This window comes from Fukomys damarensis, unplaced genomic scaffold (assembly GCF_012274545.1).
Source record: "Fukomys damarensis isolate Sample0158 unplaced genomic scaffold, DMR_v1.0_HiC HiC_scaffold_20, whole genome shotgun sequence".
NCBI lineage: Eukaryota > Metazoa > Chordata > Mammalia > Rodentia > Bathyergidae > Fukomys > Fukomys damarensis.
The window spans coordinates 27,359,414-27,382,898 of NW_022900932.1; the positions used below are offsets into that span (position 1 = coordinate 27,359,414).

Sequence of the window (23,485 nt, forward strand, 5' to 3'; positions counted from 1 at the left end):
TTGAGGTGAGAAACTTCTTCTTCAGAAGAATAATTAGTGGGGAGCTCTTTATACTTCCCTGGGTTGAAACAGTTCCTGTTGTATCCTATGCTTGCTGCATAAAGACTCCCTTACTGCCCAGGGAGGGCAGGAAAAATCCCCAAGCTTCTGGTGGACCGGTCTCGAGAGGCGGGTGGGAATTGGCATTGAAATCTGGGCGCAGCACACACCTTCCAGAAGCAATGTTTGTTTCTTCTTATGGAGGAAAACAGTCAGAACATATGGAAATATACAGAAAAAAATTTGAGCAACACCTCTAATCTCACCATTAGAGGAAACTCCATTTTGCTCGATATTTTGCCTTTACTCTCAATCTCTCCACAGCACATCATATTAAATAATTTTTTTTTTACTTTTTAAAAATTTACTATCATGAACAATGTCCCATGTGTGACTATTTCATTATTTTGTTTTGTTTCCTCAGTTTAGTCCTGGTTCGATGAGCTTTGCTTCACTGTATTCTAGGAATTCATCTGGCAATCCATTTTGAATTTATTTATTTATTTTGAGATAGGGTCTCACTATGTAGTTGAGACTGACCTGGAACTCACTGTGTAGCCCAGGCTGGTCTCGAACTCACAGCGATCCTCCTGCCTCAGCCTACCGAGTGCTGGGATTACAGGTGTGCACCACCACACCTGACTCTGGCCATTCATTTTGAAATAGTTCTAACAAATACAGGACTTATGAGGACACCTTGAGTAAAGACACTTAACCTGAAATGGCCACACTTGGTTGAATGAGTGATGACTATGTCATCAAAATTTCAGCAGAAATGAAATGATAATAAATCAGAATGTGGCCAACCCCTTAAAAGCTGAATAAGTTTATTTTCAGAATTTTCTATTTTTGATAGACAAGTTGGAATCCAAGAGCTTGTTCTATGACATTTGTAAACCACACTGACCACAGAGATAATAATCAGCAACAGAAGGATAATCTTTGAAAAAGAAGAAATGACCTATCTATGCATACATCTATTTGCTACACCTGTGTATGTATCTTTCTGCTTAAATCTAGATTTGGAAATCAAGAGTACTAAGAATGCTAGGACATTCCAAAGTACAAATTGTTACAGAGGTTGTATTAGTCAGCTTTCCCATTGCTGGACATAATACAAACAAAGAGAAGAGGATCAATTTGGCTCACATTTTAAAGGGATGCAGTCCATGCTAGCTGGCTGAAACCTCATGGCCTATATATGCCCATCAATAGATGAATGAATATGAAAAGTGTGGCATTTATACACAATGGAGTACTACCCTGCTATAAAGAAAGACAAATTTGAGTCTTTTGTTGAAAAAATGGATGCACTTTGCAATCATAATGTTAAGTAAAATAAATCAGATACAGGCTCAAGTATCACATGGTTTCTCATATGAGAAACTCAAGGTGTAAATAAAGAGCAAAATAAAAGATAGATAATAGGAAGTAGGGAGATAGATCTTTCTCAAATGGCAAGGGGATCAAGAGATGGAGGGAGGAGGGAAGGGGATGAAGGAAGAATTGAGATGTGTTATGTACATGTCCCAACTCCCCACAAGGAATGTAATCATTGTGCACTGCAAACGTGTACTCACAAAATAGAAAAATAGAAAAAAATATATATATACATAGAGAGAAATAAAAGTGTGTCAGAGCAAAGCCAATTAGTTCCTGGTGGCCAGGAAACAGAGTAGAGCAGTGTCAGAGTTTCTGATAGAAACAGAGTTTATTTTCCCTCCCTTAGACATGCCCAGAAAACCTTGCTGGTTGCAGGCCAGTCTTGTGCTGGCTTCACTCCTGACCCAGCATATTTTCAGCTGAGTGTTCCATGTTCCTGGTGTCTCTAATTTCCTAAAGTCTCCAGTGTACCTTTGATTTCATTCCCGTAGCTTCGCATATGCCTTCTTAGGGGCTCTGTGCCTGGATTCACACATCTTCCATGAAAACTAAGTGGGAGCCTCCCTCAGCCCACAACATGCATTGTGCATGACCCTAAAGTCATTACCGTTCACAAGATGTCAAAGTCTTCCACCAGCCAGTTTCTTTAGACCATGCCAGTGGCAGCCTTTGAGTGCCTGGGGAGCTGAGCACAGTGAAATGATTCCTAATGAACCAACTCCTTAGGTGGCCCACCTACAGCAGTGGACCTGGGAAGTCTCTTACCATATGAAAAATTTATATTTTGCACCTTTGATGCTAGGATGAGTGGGCTTTTACTGATTTCTGAGGTACTCTCAAGGCATCTTTCTTATTGTCCCTTTGCAAAGTACTAGGTTCCTCTTTATTTGCTAATTTTTTCAGCACTCATGCTTCCTTTGATCTCCACTTTATTTTTTTTAATTGAGTTTATTGGTACATTTTAGGTATAATAGTACAATTACATTCATTATTGGGATCTTGTACCTCTACATGACAAGTCTTGGTTCTCATTTTTTCCCCTTGTCCCTGCCCTCCCTTCACCCCCTCCTCCCCTCCCCATTTACAAACACTTAATTTCCATCTTTCCATGTTCACACAGTTTTTTCTTTTCCCTTATTACCCTTCCCCTACCCATCTCACATTCCCTACACCTTTAGCCTTTTTCTTCCCATTTCACAATGTCTGTTATCTCATTAGGCTCTTATGTACTATTACAGTTTATTCACACCAGAGAAACTATTTGGTATTTACACATGTGTGACTTATTTATTTCACTTAGGAGTATATCCTCAATATACATCAATTTTCCTATGAATGAATCTAATTTCTCATTCTTTATGGCTGAGTAGTATTCCATTTTATAGAAAAACCACATCTTCTTTATCCAGTTTCCAACTGATGGGCAAATGGGCTGTTTCCATTTTAGCTATTACAAACTATGCCACTATAAACATGGGTGTGCATATATCACTGTGATACAATTCTTTTAATTCTTTTGCAAAGATACCCAGCAGAGGGATGGCTGGGTCAAATGAAACCTCTAGTCCCAGCTCTTTGAGGTATCTCCATATTGACTTCCATAGTGGTTGCACCAGTCTGCACTCCCACCACCCATGGAGAAGGGTTCCTTTCTCCCCACAACCCCACCAGCATTTGTTATTGTGTGATTTCTTGATAGCAGCCATTCTTTGTGGGGTGAGGTGGAATCTCAGTGTTGTTTTCATCTGCATCTCTCGAATGACCAGTGATGTGGAACATTTTTTCATATATTTACTTGCTGCTTTTACTTCTTTGTCTGAGAAATGTCTGTTCATTTCAGAAGCCCATTTTTGAATTGGGTCTTTATATTTGGGGGGACTGATTGTTTTGAGTTCTTTATATGTTCTAGATAATAGTCCTTTGTCTGAGGAGCTGCTGCTAAAAATTTTTTCTCACATTGTAGGTTGTCTCTTAGTTTTGTGGATGGTTTCTTTTGCAGTGCAGAAGCTTTTCAATAAGATGATATCTCAGTTATTGAGTCTTTCTGCAGGTTCCCATGCTACTGAGGATTTGCTCATAAAATCTTTTCCCATGCCATTGTCTTCAAGAGTTCTGCCTAACTTATCTTCCAGCAGGTTTAGTGTTTCTGTTTTAATATTTAGATCTTTAAGCCACTTGGATTTTAATTTAGTGAATGGTGAAAGATAAGGGTCTAGTTTTAATCTTTGGCAGGTTGAAATCCAGTTTTTCCAACACCATTTATTAAAGAGGCTATCTTTTCTCCACTGAGGGTGGTTGGCTCCTTTGTCAAAGATGAGGTAGCTGAATACATCTGGATTTGTTTTTGTGTCTTCCAATCTGTTCCACTGATCCTCAGGTCTGTTTCTTTGCCAGTACCATGCTTTTTTTTTTTTTTTAATCACAGAGGCTTTGTAGTATAGTTTCAAATTGGGAATTGTTATACCCACGACCATGTCTCTGTTGCCTAGGATGACCTCCACTTTAGGTAGGGCTCTTTCTGGGCCCAAATTTAAATTTTCCAAAATATTCTGCTGTGCTTTTGCTTGCAATATTCACTATAAATCTGGGTAAAAGCAGCCAGCAGCATCCATGCCACAGCTTGAACATTGGGCTGTTGCAAAATTTCTTCTGCCAGATTAATTAGTTCACCACTCTTTAATCTCAGTCTCCAGCAAAGTTTCAGGACATAGGCAAAATATAAACAAATGTTCTACCAGATCATGGTCTCTAGTCCAACTGTCCATGGACACTTTTTTTTCTCAACTTTAACCTCTTAAATGTAGCTTTTACAGCCTGAATTTCTACCAGCATTCTGGTTTTCTGATATCTAATCAGAATCTTCCATGAAGCTTTTCTTACAATATTCTAGAGCATCTCTAGCCTGCATCTTCAAACCTTTCCAAACTTCTCCTGCAAACTAGATCCAGTGGCATCTAGGCAATATGGTCAGGTACCATTACAGCAATGACTCTATTTCCCCTATACCAGTTTTCAATCTCCTCTCCCACTACTGGACACATGACACAACACACAATCTGAAGGTGTAGAAGTTTAATTATTTGTCTCACATTTTAAGGAATCAATCCCTTGTCAGCTGACAATCTTCCCTAACCTCCACACTACTCAGTAAGCATACCATCTCTCTTCTTTTAACAGAATCCCAGTTTTGCTCAATAATTAGATGACCATGTTTTCAGGATTATTCTTCAACTCTACCTGCTGAGTCCTGGCTAATGTACATAACTCATGATAACTCTATTTCAATGTCAGTGTTTACTTTAGGGTTGGCATGTGACACAGGTCTAGCCAAAGGGACATAGGAGACATTCTCCTGATAGGCTTTGGGAAAAGTTTTTCTTTTGTTTTTCTTCCAAAAGATATACAAGAGAAGTGAAAGCTCTTTTTGTTTGACTGGTGAGGTTGTTGCTGCTCTCCTAGAGCTGCAAGGAGACAATTTGGAGGACAAAAGCTATGATATTAAAGACACCTCAGGTAGAAATATCTATTTTTGGCCATGTGATAGAAGCTTCTTACCTCTGAGTGTCTTTTTTTCTTAGCTAAAGTAATATGATATTTAAGACATTTTCAGTTTTGGATTTTGCTTACTTGCAGCCCAAAGTACTACTATCTGGATCAGGTGGTCAGCTATAACAAGTGAACAGCTAGTATCTGGGAATGTTTAAGGGAGGGAAAATAAATTCTGTTTCTATCCAACTCCATGTCTTGAACCTTTTATTTTAACCATAAAACTGTCTACTATAAAGACCAGAGTAATTTTTCAAAAATATAACTTCATCTCTAGAACAGAATATAGTTACTATCCATCACATCAAATAAATCATATTTGCTCTATTAGGGATCTAATCCAGGTTTCTGGGGTAGGTATTTAGTAAACAATTTTTAGTGAATTAAGGAGCATATCATCTGAAGGAATGACCTTATCTTAATGGAAGGAATATTTACAAATTAATAATTTAGGATCTTAATTGTACTTTCTTATATTAAAGAAATCTCAAACCAACCATAGACATTTGAAAAATTAGTAGCTCAGTTAAAGAAGTAAGTATATAGGGTGTGGTTGTTGGTTAGAAATTCTTGGGTATGCAATGCATCACACTTGCAAAGCCCAGCCACTCTCATAAAATGTCAGTTTAGGAGGGACTCTGCACCTATATAAACTAAGAATTGTTTTATATAATAAATCTACCATCAAGCCTCTAGTTAATGAATTTGCCAATTTTTTCCTCATGTTACAGACATTGACCCATATGAGACAGGTTACATAAGCATAAGCACAGAGAGATGTATCCATGGAGTTAATTAGGGCTGGCTAGATTGCTGTGATAGACACACCCAAACGTAGAATGGCTCTAAGAAATAGTTTCATTTCTTCAGTTTAGATATGTATCCCCGGTTCCCCAGTTGGTGAGTGTCTTCTTTCAGGTGCTTATTCACGAACTACGCTGAGAGCTGTTCTCTAATCTTCAGATCCTTATTGTCAGGAGGCCTCCAGAAATAGGGAAGAAACTATGGAGGAGGTATTTGATGTATTTTGAGCAACTCCCTTAAAGGGACACATTTCACTTATGTCCACTTTCCCTGGGGCAGAATTTGGTGATATAACAGTCACACCTGACAACAAAGAGATCTGGAAAATGGAGTCTAGCCATGTTAGGAGTAATGAGAGGATGGATTTTGGTGGACAGGTTTTGGTGATATAATTGCAAAAGCATAAAGCTGCAGAAGTATCTTAATAGGAGGAATCCATTCTCCCATTGATGGGAACCCATCCTCCTTTGCCATTCTACCTACTGCATTTAGAGTCATCCATTCACAGTGCAGATACACTTGTCTTTCACTAACCATTTCCAAGTTTCTACTTAACCCTTTCAGTAAATTCTCAGTGTATGGAGGACAAAGATAAGTAGGGCTCTTTTATCCTGATCTGCAGGTCTCCACATCATCTAATCTCTATTTACCCATTTATCTTCATTTTCAGAAAATGCTCTTTCTCACTTACAAGGCTTCAGTCACTCGGGCTTTCACACTTTCCACCTCTCATGTTATATTTCCACAGAAATTTGCAATTGCTGTTCCCTTTGCCTAAAATGCTTCCTTCCTGTCTGTACTTAATTATTCCCTACTCATCCTTGAAGTATGACTCTTGCTCCATTTGGTCAAATTCCTCTTTGTAAGTTCTCACAGCAGGGTCGACTTTGTTTTGTAGCATCCACTTAGAGATATTTTAAAAAATAATTGTTGCTGTGATTGATTCAAATCCATATCTTCCTCTAGACTATAAATTTTATGAGGCAGTAGTTATTTCTATTTTCACTGATGTATGCTTATCATAATCTCTGGTGGACTGAATGCACTCAGAAAAAAATTCATTGAGTATATGCATATTTGAATAAATGAATGAAGATCTGAACTCTAGTTTGGCCTTAACCATAATTAGCCACATGACCCCAGTTCTTTTACTTTTTTGGGCCTCAATTTCTTTATTATGAAGGGTTATAGTGGACGATGTTTAGGACTTTCAGCACCATGGTTTTGTTGTCCTAATTAAAGTTGAATTGTGAAGGTAATTAGTCCTGTTTAATCACCTCACTATGTTTCCAAAGAGGTTGCAACAAATTCTGAGTCTGGCAAAGTGGCACGAATACACTTTCTATCCTTTCTTTTTGAATTTTTGACTACTACAAATTCACTGCAATCTTTTAATGGCATCCTAATCTATAAAGTCTAATTACAGCTAAAAAAGAAAAGATTGACTAGAGTTAGTGAAAAATAATAGCATTATTATACTGAAAAAAATAAGAAAGAAAATCCACAAGCATTTCAGTGGTTATTGTAAAAGATTAACTCTGTGTACCGTTGCCAGGACAAGTACAGGTTGAACACCCTTAGCCCAAAAATCTGAAATAAAAAATGCTCCAAAATATTAAATTTTTTGAACATTAATATGACAGAACAAGTTAAAAATTCCACATGACTTGGTCTTTTGTGATAAGTCTCAATCAGAATGAAAGTCTACCAAAAATACTGTATAAAATAATATTAAGCCTAAATGTGTAAGGGCTATATAAAACATAAGTGAATTTTGTGCTTGGTGCTGACTCCTATCACTAAAAGGTTTCACTATAAACAGAAAAAAAATCTCCAAATCTGGAACAATTCAAAATCCAGAACACTTTTGGTCCTAAACATTTTGGATAAGGGATATTCAACCTGTACTATACTACTTTTATTTTGGTTTAATTTAGGCCTTGATTTTATAAGAGGCATATATCAATAATGCATTAACAGAAATTATCACTGGTAAAAGGACAGGGACTATTTTTTCTCCTTTAGATTTTGAGATTAATAGTCAATAAAAGATTAATATCTAGGCTACTGTAACCTTGTTTTGGTGATAGAATGGCAGGTGATATGAACATCACCAAGCTTAATTTCAAGTAGTTAGATGGTATTTATTGATTGATTGATTTTGCTCTTCATGTTATTATAAGACAGGAATTTATTATATAAGGAAGTCTTGGCTGAAACTAGAGTATACTTATTTTATTGTGAGCAACTGGAGAGACTGGGGCCATTCTATCGATGCATAATCTCTTCATTTGAGGTTAGCTAGTAGATCCCATTATGGCTTTATGTTGTAAAAGTTAGGTGCTGAAACAAATGAAACTACTCTGTTTTTATGTCCACACATACTTTTAGAAAAAATTCTACCACAGAACTAGGAAAGACATGAAGAGGGCCAGGACTGGTGAAATTTGTAATTACCATTTAAAGAAAGATTTGTTTATCACTGTCTCTTATATAAGCCTTTGCCCTTCTAATTTGCATTTTGACTATATCTGATTATTCATGTGTTAGTTAAAAGGGAAAGTAATTTCATTACTGGTAAAATATGACTGTGGTCATCTGTGATTCTTAGGGTGATGTTTTAACTTGATTGGCTTTAGGATCTACTGAGAGATTGGTGGAGCACATTTCTGAGTGTCTGGGTGAGTCAAGGAGGCCTGGCCTAGAGTCTATGTCTGGTTCCTCCTACCTTCTGCTCTGGCACTGTTTCCCAGCTTGCTTTCCACCTGCCATAAACTAAACAGTTTTGCTCCCCCATGTCCTTCAGAAACATCTGACCATGGATTGAAACCGTGAGCCAAATTACACCTCTTCTCCTTTAAGTTGTGGATGGCAGTTATTCTAACCAGCTACGAGAAACCTAATCTATAAGGTATCTTTATTGTGGGTAATATGGTCTTGCAGCATGGCAGAGCAGAAAGAGCATGAAATTAGAAATGCCAGTGTCTGAGTTTGAAAACCAGCTTGGCTACTTTCTAGGATCATGATCCATCATATGCCCTCTTCCCTGAGATCTTCTTAGGGTGACCAGAGGTTATACTTGTCAATGTAACACAAGAAACTCTTTACTTTCTATTCTTGCTGCCTCCAACAAAAATACTCCTTAGGCCTGGATGGTTTTCTCTTATAGTGTGATCTTAGCTCCAAAGTCATTCTTTTTAAGGGGTTCTTGCATCACTGTAGCTAAAGTTCCTCTGTCATATCTCTAAATCTTTTGTCCTACTATTGATATTATTCATTTGCATTCTGCATTGTTGTATAAAATCTAAAATCATCCTATTCATTCAATTGCTTAACCTCTCCCTCTACATTAATAGCTTTATGAATTCCATGAAGTCCATTACAGAGATGTCTTATTTCACTCCAGTACCTACAAAGTGGCCTGGATAAATTATAGATAGGCCAGATTGAAAAGAAGAAATGAGCTCATACAAATGTACAGTGACACACACATACTTGCACACACACACATGCACAACCCATTGGAGACATCTTCATTGACCATTCTTTGAAGCTAAATTTGAATTCAGTACCAAAAAGCTCTTTAGCAACTCTGATGATACATAGATCTTCTCAATGGCTAGTACTTCTGTGAAAATGGAAGCAGCCCCATAAAAAATGGGATTTTTAGCATTTGTAAATTCCAAAAGATGGATTTACTCTGACCTGGACTCATTTTGCTTAGGAAACTTAATTTAGTAGTTATTTTGGCTGCCGCGAAGGAGTCCGACTTCTTCTATTTAACAAATTAATGTCCAGGAAAATGTAACTTTGATATATCGATAGGGGATGTCTTCCTTAGATTGAAATTCAAGATGTTAGAAGTATTTTGCCTCTACAACTGTTGGGAAAAGGAGCACATTGATTCTCTAGGGGAACTGAAGCGTAATGAAATGCAATCTAAGAACATGCAAACTTATTATCTACCAGGGTGGTTGAATGGTTCCAATCAAATGGAGGATAGAAATTGGGTTTTATATTCGTATTTTTGAAAGAAAAAAAACCCTCCATAATTATGTTTAGGTGCAACAGTGCCTGCAAATGCTTGAAATTGTGGCAGTCTTTACCTTGCTCATAACATAATGAGTACATTTGCTCTTTGAGAGATACTATGGAGGTTAGGAGAATAGTTCCCTAAAACTGTTCCTGCAAAGGCAGGACCTGTTTTCCTGGAGATGGTAAGCGAAAGGCTGCTCCTTTCCCAGAAATAGGTGGGCATTGTCTTTTAAATTGGCTTTTCAGAGGGCTCACTTGTGCCAACGACCACTTAGTGTAGGTAGACTCTGTGACTGTAAGAAAGCCAAATTTTCTGTATTTATTCCACTCCTAGAAATTGCTAATAAGGGGATATTTGCCTTTCCATATCTCCGAGGATAGAAGTCCTGGTACCAGAAAGATGACATTTTTAGAAACAATAATCTGATATCACTTGTTTAAAACTTCTTAAGAATTGCCCATTTTAAGGTTAAAAATAAAAATCTATAATGTGGGCTATGCCTTGTAAGAGCTGTCCCTGGTCAATCATTCAGCTTGTTTTGGGGGACTTTGCATATACTTCTCTGCCTGCCTGAAACACAGCTTCCTTCATCTTCCTCTGTCTAGCTACATTCTACTAATCACTCAGATCCAGCCCAAAATGTCAATACCTAGAGCAATCATCCCTGACCTCTTAGGCTAAATCAAGCTCCTTTATTCTATACTCTTGTAATTCTCTGAAGCTTATCTTTGTAGTTAATATTAAATGGAACAGATTATTAGGGTAGAGGCTATGTTTCTCTGGCCCATCACTAAATTCCCCGGGCACATAGGAGGCGTTCAATGAATATATAACACCAGAATGAATGAATATAACTGGGTTATACAGTCTACGTTACACAAATTTTCTAAATACTTTGTATGCTAAAAACATAACCAAAGGGGGGAAAAATCAGGTTTTGAATTTTATTTCAAGTTAAATGAAATGGATAGATGAAGATAAATGTTACGTAGATTTTATAATCATATAGGCTTAGGTTCAAAAACCCGATTCTACTACTTACTAGTTGCATAATCATGGAAAACTTACTTAAAATTTCTCTGTATTACAGCTTCATTATGTATAAAAATAGGTCAGACCTAGGTTTGAAGACCTGATATGCAAGTTATTAATTGTGTAACTTGGCTTAAATTAGTGATCTCTGTAAGCTTTAAGCTCCTTCACTACAAAATGAGGCTGGTAATATCTGTCAATTTCTAGTAACTATTAGGAGGACTAAATGAATATATACATTTATATATAATGAAATATAGTAGTTTATGAACATATGAGAATGCATAATCCATGTCAGCAACCCAATAAGATCAAACTGAAACAATACCATGGAATTATTTTATATCAGAATGACAGAGATAAAGCACTGGCTAGTACATGCTATTGGTGACGATGCAGAGGGAGCCATTCGTATGGAGCGCTGGTAGGTTTGCAAAATGGTGAAATACCTTTAACTCTACCAAAATTCACAATGCACACACTATTTGACCTAGAAATTTCTCTTCTGTAGCTTCATCTTGTGGACCTATACATATTTCTAAAGGTGTATGCACAAGGATGGTAGTGTGGCAGTGTGATAACAAAATACTAGAAATAAACAAACAAAATTTATCTAGGGCCAGTTAAAAAAGTAACAGAATTATATGGTCATTAAAATGTACTGATATTGGAAAATACCTCCCAGATATATTATTTGATAGAAGAATGTATAAAGCAATGTGAATTGTGTTCTTTTAAAAATCACCACTATTTGACCTAGCCATCCCTCTGCTGGGTATCTTTCCAAAAGAATTAAAAGAATCATATCACAGTGATATATGTGCACCTATGTTTATAGTGGCACAATTTGTAATAGCTAAAACTTGGAAACAGCCCATTTGCCCATCAGTTGGAGACTGGATAAAGAAGATGTGGTTTTTCTATAAAATGGAATATTACTAAGCCATAAAGAATGAGAAATTAGAGTAATTCATAGGAAAATGGATGCATATTGAGGATATACTCCTAAGTGAAACAAATAAGTCACATATGTATAATTACCAAATAGTTTCTCTGGTGTGAAAAACTAAAATGGTATGTAAGGTCCTAATGATATAATTGACATTGTGAAATAGGAAGAAAAGGGCTAAAGGTGTAGGGGAAAATGGGAAGGGTAGGGGAAAAGTAATGAGGGAAAATTAAAAAAAAATGAGAAAATGAAAAAATTGGAAATAAAGTATTTGTAAATAGGAAGGGAGGAGGGGGTGAAGGGAGGGCAGGGATAAGGGGGAAAAAATGAGAACCAAGACCACCTGTCATGTAAAAGTACAAGATCCCAATGATGAATGTAACTGTACTGTATACCTAAAAAGTACCAATAAACTCAATGGGGAAAAAATAAATAAAAACAATCACCACTTATACAAGCATCCATCCAAGTGCTTGAAGAAGTAAAGCTCTAGTTGCCTTGTGGGAGAGGAAGGAAGTACCTGGGGAGAGATTTATTTTTCATTGTCTTCACTGTGTACACTGTGTGTGTTTGAATATTTTAGGTTACAAAATTGCTATGTGCCTTTATGAAATCAATATGAATTTCAAAACACAAAGAATATGAATTAAAATTTCTGGCTACTGCTACCATGATTGCTTTTTCCCATTATTATTAGCCTTAAATCTGAACTGCCCTAGAGGTCCCTGGCTGCTCCAACATAAACACAAAGGACAGTAGAAGGTCAGAGTAGTCACTGTGGGATGACTGAAAAACTGGGAGAACATACCTAACCATAGGTGCCAGGAGGGAGGCAGAGGAGCAGGGAATTCTGGGAGAGAGGCTGATCCAGCAAATGAGAAGTGGTGGGACATTTTCCTATCCTAAGAAGTAAGCAAAACCAACCTTACAAGAAAAGTCATTGAACTTCAATTTATCGAATCCCCATAATTATCTCAAAAACAGGTACTATCTCCACTTAAGAGATGAACAAAGAGTTGAGTGGCCAGTGTAGGGTTATACACTAGCCAAAGGCAAAGCCAGTATTAGGGTTGAAGAGTCTTAGCCACAACTTTCAGCATGTCTGTTATACTATGTAGTACTTAGGAATTGTAGTGCTGTTTTTGATTTGGTGATAGGCTCCTGGTACCCTTGCTCACATCAACACTTTTTACAAGAAGTGCAGTTCCACTCTGTGCCAATGATTGCATCTGAAACTGTGCTCGGTGATTTCTGCAAGAGTCTATTCCATTTTTGGTTACCCCAGTTTTCCTGTTTCCCCTGGAGAACAGGCTGCTTAGTGGGCCCATATTTGTGAGTCTCTTATAGTCTTTAATGCTTTTATTCAGAAAGGACAGCTCCGGGGAGAAACACATCTCCAGGGCTTCAGCCTGAGAGCTATAAGGGACAGTAACATGATTTTATCTTAAGGTCTACTCTTAATTTGCAGATTAGTGCAGTCAGAAAATTACCAAAAGCTGTCATGTCTGTCTGTTCCAAGTGGAAATGTTTTGGGCAGTTCCTTTGATGCTGATAGAGAAAGTAAGGGTGTAATGCATATTTAGCCAATTGCAGGTATTGTACAGTTTTGAAAATTCTTGAGGGAACAATTTTTTGCCTCCATTCTAGGATCTGCTGAAGTCTAGAGACTTTGGAAAGGGTTTAGGTAGTAATGAACTAATGTGTCTAACTAGGGACAGTCAGCACATGGCTATTTTTGTTCTAAAATTATATTTTAATAAGGATAGTTAAAGACTTGAGATATTTTTCAATAATTCCACTGCAATGTAATGGTTAAACTTAGGAGCTCTGTGAGTTTGACTTGTATTTAAGACTTTTTTTTTTACAATCTATATATAGGTTGGTCTTTAATAACCATTTATACATTGCTTCTTTTTATATAGGTCATGTATTCTCCAGGGAGAGTAACAAGATTAGAAATAACAAATACAGAGCAGAATAAATTGAAATGCTTCAAACTACATTATATAATTTCAGAAAATTGGTTTCACACTGAAACATTTAAATAAGAAAACCAAATGATTTAAGTTTTAAAAATCCTATGTGTTTGAATTGCCATCGTTTAGCACATTTTATCCTCAGTAGTGTAGTAATGGTATCTTTTCATAGAGCTCCAGTAATGTGACAGTTCATTTGTGTCAATATGGATACAATTATTATTACTATTATTATTATTATTCTTGTTATTTTTTATTGCTGATTACTTTAAAAAGTTAGTTTCATTTTCAGTAAAGATGTCATGTTTATGAAAAAGTCAAAGAACTAGCATAAAAGTAATTGTACTTTTATATATAATTCTCCATGCTCCTGTATATGAATATTCTTATTACTGTGTTGCAATAAATTCAGAGGCTGTTAAGGTACAGGAGATGGCAAAATTGGGGGTAATGCTTTTCTAAATACTTATGACAATAAAAAGTGGGCTTGGTTTTTCTTTCACAATGAAATGAAGAAGATCCGATGCTCTAGAGAATCTACTATTCCAGTTAGCTTTGTCTGTTTCTGTGAAGTTTAGCATTACTTTCCTTGGACCAAGTCCTCAGGCCTTTTTCAGTTTTTCTATGCGTGCATTAAAGCCCTCTTCCTGTATTTGCAGCTTTTCGTTTATCTCGATCTGTGAAGACAATTTTAAAAAAGTGGTTATGATGGAGCTATCTTTTGCTGCACATTGTCTTTGTGGTTTTGACATACTATAGTGCCTAAAGACAGACATTATCCCTCACACACCTTCCTGTTTTGCAGACATAGCCATGTTTCAGCCTGTAGTGATGTGATAACACTTTATCATATTTCTCTGCACATTCCCAATGTATAGCATGTCTACTATGAACAGGAAGTGGTATTTGGACAGCCATTTTTCACATAGCCATGTGTTAGAAGATAGGATAATTTATCTGCACTTTCTTTCAGACAGACTTTACCAATAAGCACCGAATCAGAATAACTGCTTTGGGCTGGTTATTGCAATGTTGTTGGTCCCCCTACCCCTTTGCAATGGATGTTTTTGTCTTCTGAGTAATACATTCTAAATGGGATCTCAGAAAGCTTCTGTTGTGAAATAACACAACTAATCTCACAATCAGAACAATTCTCATAATTAAGAGTATTCATCATACATTATAATTCTTGGAATGATGCCACTTGGTGGTATATTTTTGGTAGAAAAATGTAAGCAATTGCTGACAGGTTTTAGTGATTGCTAAAGCTGTGATAGCATTTAGCCCCTGGTAATGATATTATGTGGACTAACACTACTACCTGCACAATTCCAGAAATATTCACACATTATCTAAACATTAGCAGCATTGGAAATGTCTGACTTTTATTATGGTGGATAATACAATTATGTTCAGAGAAATGTTTGCTATGTTGGTTGATGTAGCAAAAAACTTTATTTTTCTTGTTGTGGTTATTGTATTTGGGGTGATTTTAAAATGCCTATGAGATTGTGAAGGGTAGTTTATGCACATATGTATTAATATATTCTAAGTTGATTATATATATATAACATAATTATATATATATATATAACATAATTTTAGGTCTTCAAGGTAGTTGTATTTTGAGAAAATTTATTATTTAATTTAGATATCAGCAATCTGAGAAATCAATATGGTTTTAGGACCAGATTTACTCATTCATTCATTCACTCATTCACTCGAGTGAACTATAATAGTTTAGAAATGTTCACCCTAATTATCTTTTTCTGATGAGATTCTGTTTTGCCGACAGAGTAAGGACTGATATTTAGGACAAGATCACACTGTTGTCAGCAATTCTGGGTTCAGAATGCACACGAGTACCAAATGTTTGTTTGTTTGTATTTTGGTTTAATTTTTTTAATGTGATGGGACCAATTTTTGGCTTCTAGTATTATTCCTATCTTTTCCTTTCTTGGTGGTTGAATGAAGATTGCAAGGAGAAATAAAATGATCCTCCAATTTACAAAGGAAATTTGCTTTCAGGATGATTAATTTCCTCTTGAATGATTTTGGTACCGTTAAATGGAACACTGGTCTATGGGTGGGGAGATCCATGTAGTACTTTAGTTGTGTTGTCTTGGGCAAGTCATTCAATGACTCTTATCTGAAAAATTCATAGGAGAATAAAATTGTGTTTACATTATTCACTAGCTTTAAATTTATGATATACTTCACTGATTACATACTTCATTGATCTGTTGCCATGAAATATTTCAAAACATTTTTACTCTTGTTTCATTAAAATAAATATATGGCACACAACGTATTAGATAATATGGATTGAAATGGTTTGAAGAAATAATCTTGTCATGATTCCCAAGGATTGGAAGAGTAGCTCTATCCAAACAAATGACTCTTTGTACTTTCATTACTGTTTTGTGCCCACTGTGACCTCAGTGCTTTTCACCTGAGTACTGATGGATCATCATCTGCAACTGTTGTTTCACTACCTCACAAGGGTTTGTTTCATATTGACCTGGAGACCTTTCTGGTATTTCACTGAAACAGAGTTTATTGAAATAAGTGTGGCCTCAAGGAAAACCTTCATGAATGCAAGGTGCATCTAATAGACAGTGGTATCTACAGAAGAGTCACCTTTCAGATCTCCACATCATGGGGATCAGTACTTCAGTTCAAGTACAACCAAGACAGCCTAGATCAAAAGGTTTCATGTGTGGTCCAGAAGAGCCTATCATTGGTCTGCTAGTGTCACCCTGTTAACCTTGAAAATACTGCTGATTAGAAAAACGATTTTACAACCATTGGAGCTGGAGCTAATTCTACCTTTTACCTGAATTTAATAGCTTTTCACTGACCACTAACTTGAGGTGCTCTTCAACTTTTCTAACACTTAAAATTCAAAGTAAAGATACCTCTAGTCCAAAGAAGGCAAATTTCTCTGAGTTTTCATGTTTTTACTCCAGCAGCCAACATTTAATGCAAGAATTTAGTGTTAGTGTTCATATTTCTCTGAAATGTAATTCTTTAACTATATTATAGTTTGCTCCACTGGGTGTAATTTTTATTATACAACTCAGGGCCAAAATAATTTCATTTTGAACGTATTTTTAAAATTAAAATACCTAAACTATAGCTTAAAATGTTTGTTCTACTTAGTGTAATTTTAATTAACAGCTGAGGGCCAAGATAACTTCATTCTTAATAATCTCTAAAACTATAAAATGAGTTAATTGGAAAATAAATTAATTAGTCTAAAAATTTAAAGATTCACACTACAATTTCAGAACTGTCTGCATTATACAAGATGATACATTCTTGTAACCACACTAGTGAAGTAACTCTAAAAAATGTGTAAAATATGAATTCTCTGCTGCCTCTTTCAGAAAAATTGTAATAATAGTGTGAATTTTAAATGAAGAAGAAGAAAAAACTGGGAGAATTTAAACCATCTTATAAGTAATAGCTCACTAAATGTTTGTACAGCACATTTGTTTGGAGGGCATATCCACATGCAGCTACCTTTGAAAAGTGATGTGGGTGTTTTTAGATCTAGGAACACTGAAAGTCAGATTTTAGAAGTGGAAAATAACTTATCCATCTGAAACAGGAGGAGAAATTCAGGTAAGTGAAGAGTAATTACTCAACTTGGAATATGACCAAAACACAAGGGCAAATACAGAGAATGTATCACCCCATAAGTATGTTAAAATCCAAAGTAGTCTCCTGGTGGAATTATTAGACATGATGTGGTTTTTGGGGATAACACTGGAATTAGAACTGGAACCCTTTTCCTAGCTCCCAGTCAGGGCTTTTCATCAGTTGCTGACCCTGGAAACTCTAGACAAATGACTTAATCTTTATGAGTTTCATTTTTCAATTGCTCGGGGGTGCGCCCTCCACATGGAGTTTACTAGTATTATTGAAAGAAAATACATAAAAGGGCTGCCTTACTCAGGACTGTATAAATCCACATCATCTTGCTATTTCATTGAAAAATGGGCAGTAATTTTGTTGAGGCTGATATCCACAGATCCACTTAATATGGAAATGATTGTGGCATCAAAAGGACCTGCATCTCTCTCCTCTGGTTCAAGTTCTTTCGGTGCCTAATTACATTTAGGTAAGCAAGCTAATGAACTTCCAAGATGGCTTTAGGCCAGTGGGAAGATAGTGTGCACATACAATAATCATATTCTCTCTGCTATAGAGTAAAGGTATAAATGCTACAGACTCTAATATTAAAAAAAATTAGTGAATAGTTAAAAGCATACTGTTCACTACATGGAATATGACCTTGGTAAAGATGTTTTCAATTTTGGGGGCCTGCAAACAATTCTATTGCTGTGTAGTAGTTCCTCAGCAATAATTTCAGAGCAGCAGGATTGCAAAGGAGCCCAGGGCCATGATTATACATAAACTATATTTAGATGAAATGTTATCAAATCTAAAAAGGAGATATGTTCTGAACTCAGCTTAATTCAACTGCACTTTGCCCTTCCATAAAGTAACCAGTTATTACATTCATGGGGTTGTTAACAATAAAGCTTTGTGTAAAACGTGTTCTTCTACTTTTTTCTGGTAAACACTAAACACCCCTTATTAAGCTGAGGACGTTGGCTGATTTTGTTGGCACCAAATCATTAAGTGTTCATGTAAATAATGCAATAACATTGGATGATTAAACAAGCACCAAGGTATATTTATGCCAAGGTAATCTGTTGCTCTTTCTAATTTAGTTATTAATATAGTATGCTTTTTCTATAAGGTGTCATGTTCAGATCACAACTAAATCTTTTGAGATGCACTGGTATTTTAAATATGTGCTATGTTGGCCTACTGATTTATGGTTATTTCTAGGAAATTGCAAAATTGTTAAAAAATACAGTCCACTTATTAAATGTTTTGGCCTGAAAGATTATGTGAATTCCTGTAAGTCTTTGTGTTAAGGTAGAAATATTTGTTTGTTTGGAGAGAATATGAAAGAACTATATAAAGCTGAGCCTGGAGATAGATTACTGGCTGCTGCTACTGAAATACCAGTTGCCACGACCATTTTCAAGCTGCCATTGATGTAAATTATTTAGCTATTGGTGACATGTGAAAAGGAACAAACAGAGGAATTTTAAGGACTCCATTATTTTTAGAAATTTGGTGGGAAGACATAGTTAGTAATTATGATTCTTTAGAAATGTACACCATTTATCCCTACATAGGCAATGTTTCTGGGGCTAGAAGGCACAAACTATTTACCACCTTGGTGTTTTGTTTTGTTTTTGTTTTTGTTTTGGTACTGGGGATCAAACTAGGGCCCTTGCGCTTTCGAGGCAGGCCACGAAACCACTGAGCTAAATCCCTGGCCCGCCTTTTCCATCTTGAATGTCTGGTCTTTGATGTTAAATGGTTTTGCAAACTGATTCACATATACCATGTCAGATCCTGTTGGTAAATCTATTTTGTGATCTCTCTGCACCTCAGATGACTCTGTGTGGGCCTGTTAAATTTAACCTCTTCAGCAGGAGTATTTCTTGCTTGCACAGTGTTGGAGATGAATACAGACACGAAAGCTAGGATTTACTAATTACCCAATAATAAAGTGAGCAAACTATCAATACTGAGTACCTGAATGTCTGTTAAAATGTCATCTGTGACTTGAGCCAGCACGGACTTTACATCTTCAATAGTGAAGCCAACTAAAGGATCCATGTCCGAAGTGTCAGTTTCTGGCTGGAACTCCTTATGGCCTTGTTCTTGATCCACCCCCTAAAACATTAAATGTAAACAACATTCAAGTAATTTGTGGAGCATCCAGTATTAATATGTAAGCTCAAAACTCTATTGGACATTATACCAAGAAAGATGTCAGTCCAGGAGATTTTGATTTGCTGTTGCCCTGCACAGTATTTTTATTCTTTTTGTGGGGGTGGGTACTGGGGATTGAACTTGGGTCCTTGCTCTTGCAAGGCAGGCCACCGAACCATTGAGCTAAATCCACAGCCACAGTATTTTTATTCTTTATGGGGATTGTAACAGACAAAGTCATGGTACCAAGGCAGTGCTTACTTGTGGGAAACTGAAAGTAGAGATTAGGAAATATGGGATGGAAGAGTTTAAAGCTGCTGAACTACAGTCAGCTGGCCCATTTTGAAATCAATGCTAAAATAAATATTTACATCTGTTTGGGAAAACTCAGAGGCAAAGAAAATGGAAGAACATTTGGTTCTTTCCTTCCCACCCCTAAGAATATAATCCCTAGGCTGGGTCAATGAAAATACAAAAGAAACCTTACCTTCATTTCTTTATCTAATGTTGGCGGTGGCTCAATGAATTTTGAATAAATATCAAATGAGATTCCTTCTTCCAGAGGACTTGGAAAAGGGCCTCCTGCAGGATTGACAATCTCTATTACTTGCTGGAAAATAAAAAAAGAGATAAATTATGACAACCTTCAGTAAGTAACCACAATTTCAGCTACTTGCCTTGTATACGTACCATATTTCCAAACATGGTATATTTTGTGTGCCATCTCCACCTCATTCTTGATGCTATTGATCTCCTGGTTATCCAGCGCTTTCTGATGTCCGTAAGTCACTATTTGCATTTTATTTTCCTATATTCTTGTCTTAATCTCTTTCTATACTCTTTGGTTTAGTATTTCATTTGTACTTTGTTTCATGCCTCAGTCTTTTACTCAGGCCTACAAGCTCTCTCTAGGCGGAGAACTGAGCTTTAAAAACCCTGCATTTTTTTTTTCTCCAGCTCTGGCAGATGGTCATATTTTGTGACGGTCTGGTGGTGATGGATGCCACTCAGCAGAATGCAGCTGTTATTGTGAGCAGTAATAAAGTGGCCATCAAGAACTTAGTGATGAGGACAATGAAAGCCCTGAAGATTAATATGTACAGCCTGTTCACTGCAGATCAGATAGATTTCAGAAAACACAGAGGGCAGGGCAAGACTTCACCATGAGCAGTTGACAACTCTTTAGCAAGAGAACATCAATCAGAGGAAGGGTGATAGTCAATATTGGAAGTGAAGAAAAAAGACAGTGAAGCCAACTTTGGCAGTGCCCATCCTACCATAATTTGGGGGAGGCAGAGAAAGCAGAGATGAGAGTACTAATAGCATTAAACATCTGAATCATTTAATTAGTTCCTCTTGTTCTAATTCCATGGTTAACAAGCAACATTTTGACCATAATTTAATTTCCCATCTCAATTGATCTGTAAAGACATGCCCACTTGCATGTTCTGGCTTTTATGCCTTTTACATTCCTCACCATAAATCAATAAATTGTTCCAGTTTTTATAGTAAATTCTCATAAGCTTACAATTGTAGTTTAGAAATGAAATTGTTCTCTGTTTTCTGAGAAAGTCAGACCTTTACAAGCTTGGAGACTAAATGCTAGTTATGCAGAAGTTCATTGAAAAAAGGACCATCTGATATAAAGCATAGAGAAAAATAATGAAATAATCATACATTGGATTATAATTACTCCACAATATTTCACATAAACTTACATTACATTCCACTATTTACATATTAATGTACCTTGATTGAGATATTTTTTTAATTGAGATATGTTTTGAAACATACTGGAAGCTAAGTTGTTTCTTGTTCTGACCAGTATGTTATGCATTTTGCATTGAATTTGTATTAATGATTTAGCTTGAGTTTACAGGAAGTTGTTGCCTAGTATAAATATATAGACTATCCTAACTTTAAAGGCAAGGAGACTTGGAACCCAAATGATTCCTCAGTGACAGAACTAGAAGTTAAATCCTGATGTGCTCACTTCTTGTCCTATGTAGTTTTCAGTAAACTTGAATATGTCAACAAGTTGCCACACTTGGAATCTATCGCTCTTATTAAGCACTTTCTTATTCTGTTAGATGACATCATTCCAGCTTGTTTATTTCAAGTTGACTAAATGTTCATCAGAACAGAACATTGAGAAAACACATCGGAACAGTTCTTTTCATGCACCACATTCAGAAGGCCCTTTTCAAAGGTAGGTTATACAAGCATTTGCATCTTCTCACAAAATTAATTGTACCTTATTCTACTACTCTTGGATCTGTATCCACCCACATCTTTTATTGCTATTTATTTTCCTAAGCTTGGAAAGGAAGACAGTTAAACATATGTGGCTTGTAGGAGTCAGAGAGAAGGGAAAGCGATGAAGTATTTACTTAGTGGTACAGACTTTAATATTTGGTGAAAAACAAGGTTTAGGGTACAGGGAGAGTGAGGGAGACACTGAAAAGAACAAAAGAATTGGAGTTTACTGAATTTATTTCAGGTACTGAGAAAGTAAGCATGAGTTGATTTGCAAGGTAAAAGTCTTTTCTTTTAATGAAGCAGAATTATATCGTGTGTACTGTCACCATATCTGTCTCACTGCTGTGCTTTTCTATACACAGGACAGACCTTCTTGCTAATTTGCCCTCACCCCCTAGTGCAGTTTTCAATAGACAGCTTCTCCACTTTGGTAATAACAGATTCTACCATCCGCCCTCTTGTGCCCTTTTCCCCATCAGATCATGCACTTAAATGCAAACAGATATTTGTGTTCAAGTCTCTTATTTCATCCCTCACACCCCTGTGGTCTGCATTCCTTCATACGGTTCATCTGAATTGCTCACCAACTACCCAATTTCCTGGTCTTTGGCACTACAGTATGTGTGTGTTTGTGTGTGTGTGTGTCTACTGGATGCACACTTGGAAACTTGGAACTTTCTGCTTTAACATCGCCATTTGTTTTAGTAGAGTGAAGCTCCTATTTATTCCAAAAGCTGGAGTTCTGGCCTTTTTTCTCCTTTTTATGAGTATAGCTAGTATAACTATTTTGTTTTTAAGAGTAGGAAAAATTTATTGAGGAAAAGAAAGCTTCTGTCTAAGTGAGACAGAAGGGGGACCAGAAAGTGGGTTGCCCTCTCACTCCAATTTTCAAAGATATTTTATACAGCAAAGCCATGTGGTAAGGTGGGTACAAAGTAGGACAGAACTGTAAGACTCAATGGAAAATTACAAGGTGGGCATGAGGTGGGGCAAAACCATGGCCAATCAATAAGATTACAGGTACAGTCACCCAGGTAATATTGATTATGTGGGGCTCAAATGGGGGAGCAAGTCACATAGCAAGGGCACAAGGATTTTCAGTAAGGGTGGGTGTCAGTGATATTTCCTGGAAAGGCTGGTCTAAGACCTTGGTCCCCCACCCAGGTGATTGAAACCTGTTTAGAATATCAATCACTGCTGTTATCCCCAGGGGAAGCACAAAGGTATAATAGTTTCTCTCCTTTTACTGGCCTTCAATGAATGTGTCTTAATTATCCTCCTTGTTGGCTCCTTTCTGTGTTGGCTTCTTGAGGGCGGCCCTGTCTAACTACCTACAAGATATCTAATTAACTTACCTATCTGCAATATTTCCCCCTCTGAAAATGTACCCTTAACTGCTGTGAGGGGGCAAAGGGTGAAGACAGCTCTCTGGCTACTTCCAGCTGAAGAGGGTCAAAGTTGTGATCAGCAGTTAGAGTTACTCTCAGAGGGTCTATCTAAGGGCCTTGGATAGGCACCAAGCATTGTCATCTTGCAGCTGCATAGCTTTTAAGTCTGGAGGAGACAAAGCTAAAAAAACTAAGAATGTATGGGCCAAATTATAAGGTCAGCAGGATTGCTATGAATATAGCCCATGAAGAGGATGAGGAGAAGGTC

General features: G+C 36.7%; 1 protein-coding gene across 1 annotated transcript in view; it reads right to left on the minus strand.

Moving 5' to 3' along the window:
• Positions 1–12,178: 12,178 nt before the first annotated feature.
• Cabcoco1 (ciliary associated calcium binding coiled-coil 1) overlaps positions 12,179–23,485 on the minus strand; it is a 97,872-nt gene continuing 86,565 nt past the window's right edge. The window contains exons 6-8 of the mRNA XM_033766569.1: positions 20,058–20,180; positions 19,391–19,531; positions 12,179–14,442 (exon numbers count right to left, since the gene is read on the minus strand). Coding sequence (XP_033622460.1) covers positions 14,368–14,442; positions 19,391–19,531; positions 20,058–20,180 — 339 coding nt within the window. The 3' untranslated portion in view covers positions 12,179–14,367. The remainder of the gene's footprint in view (positions 14,443–19,390; positions 19,532–20,057; positions 20,181–23,485) is intronic.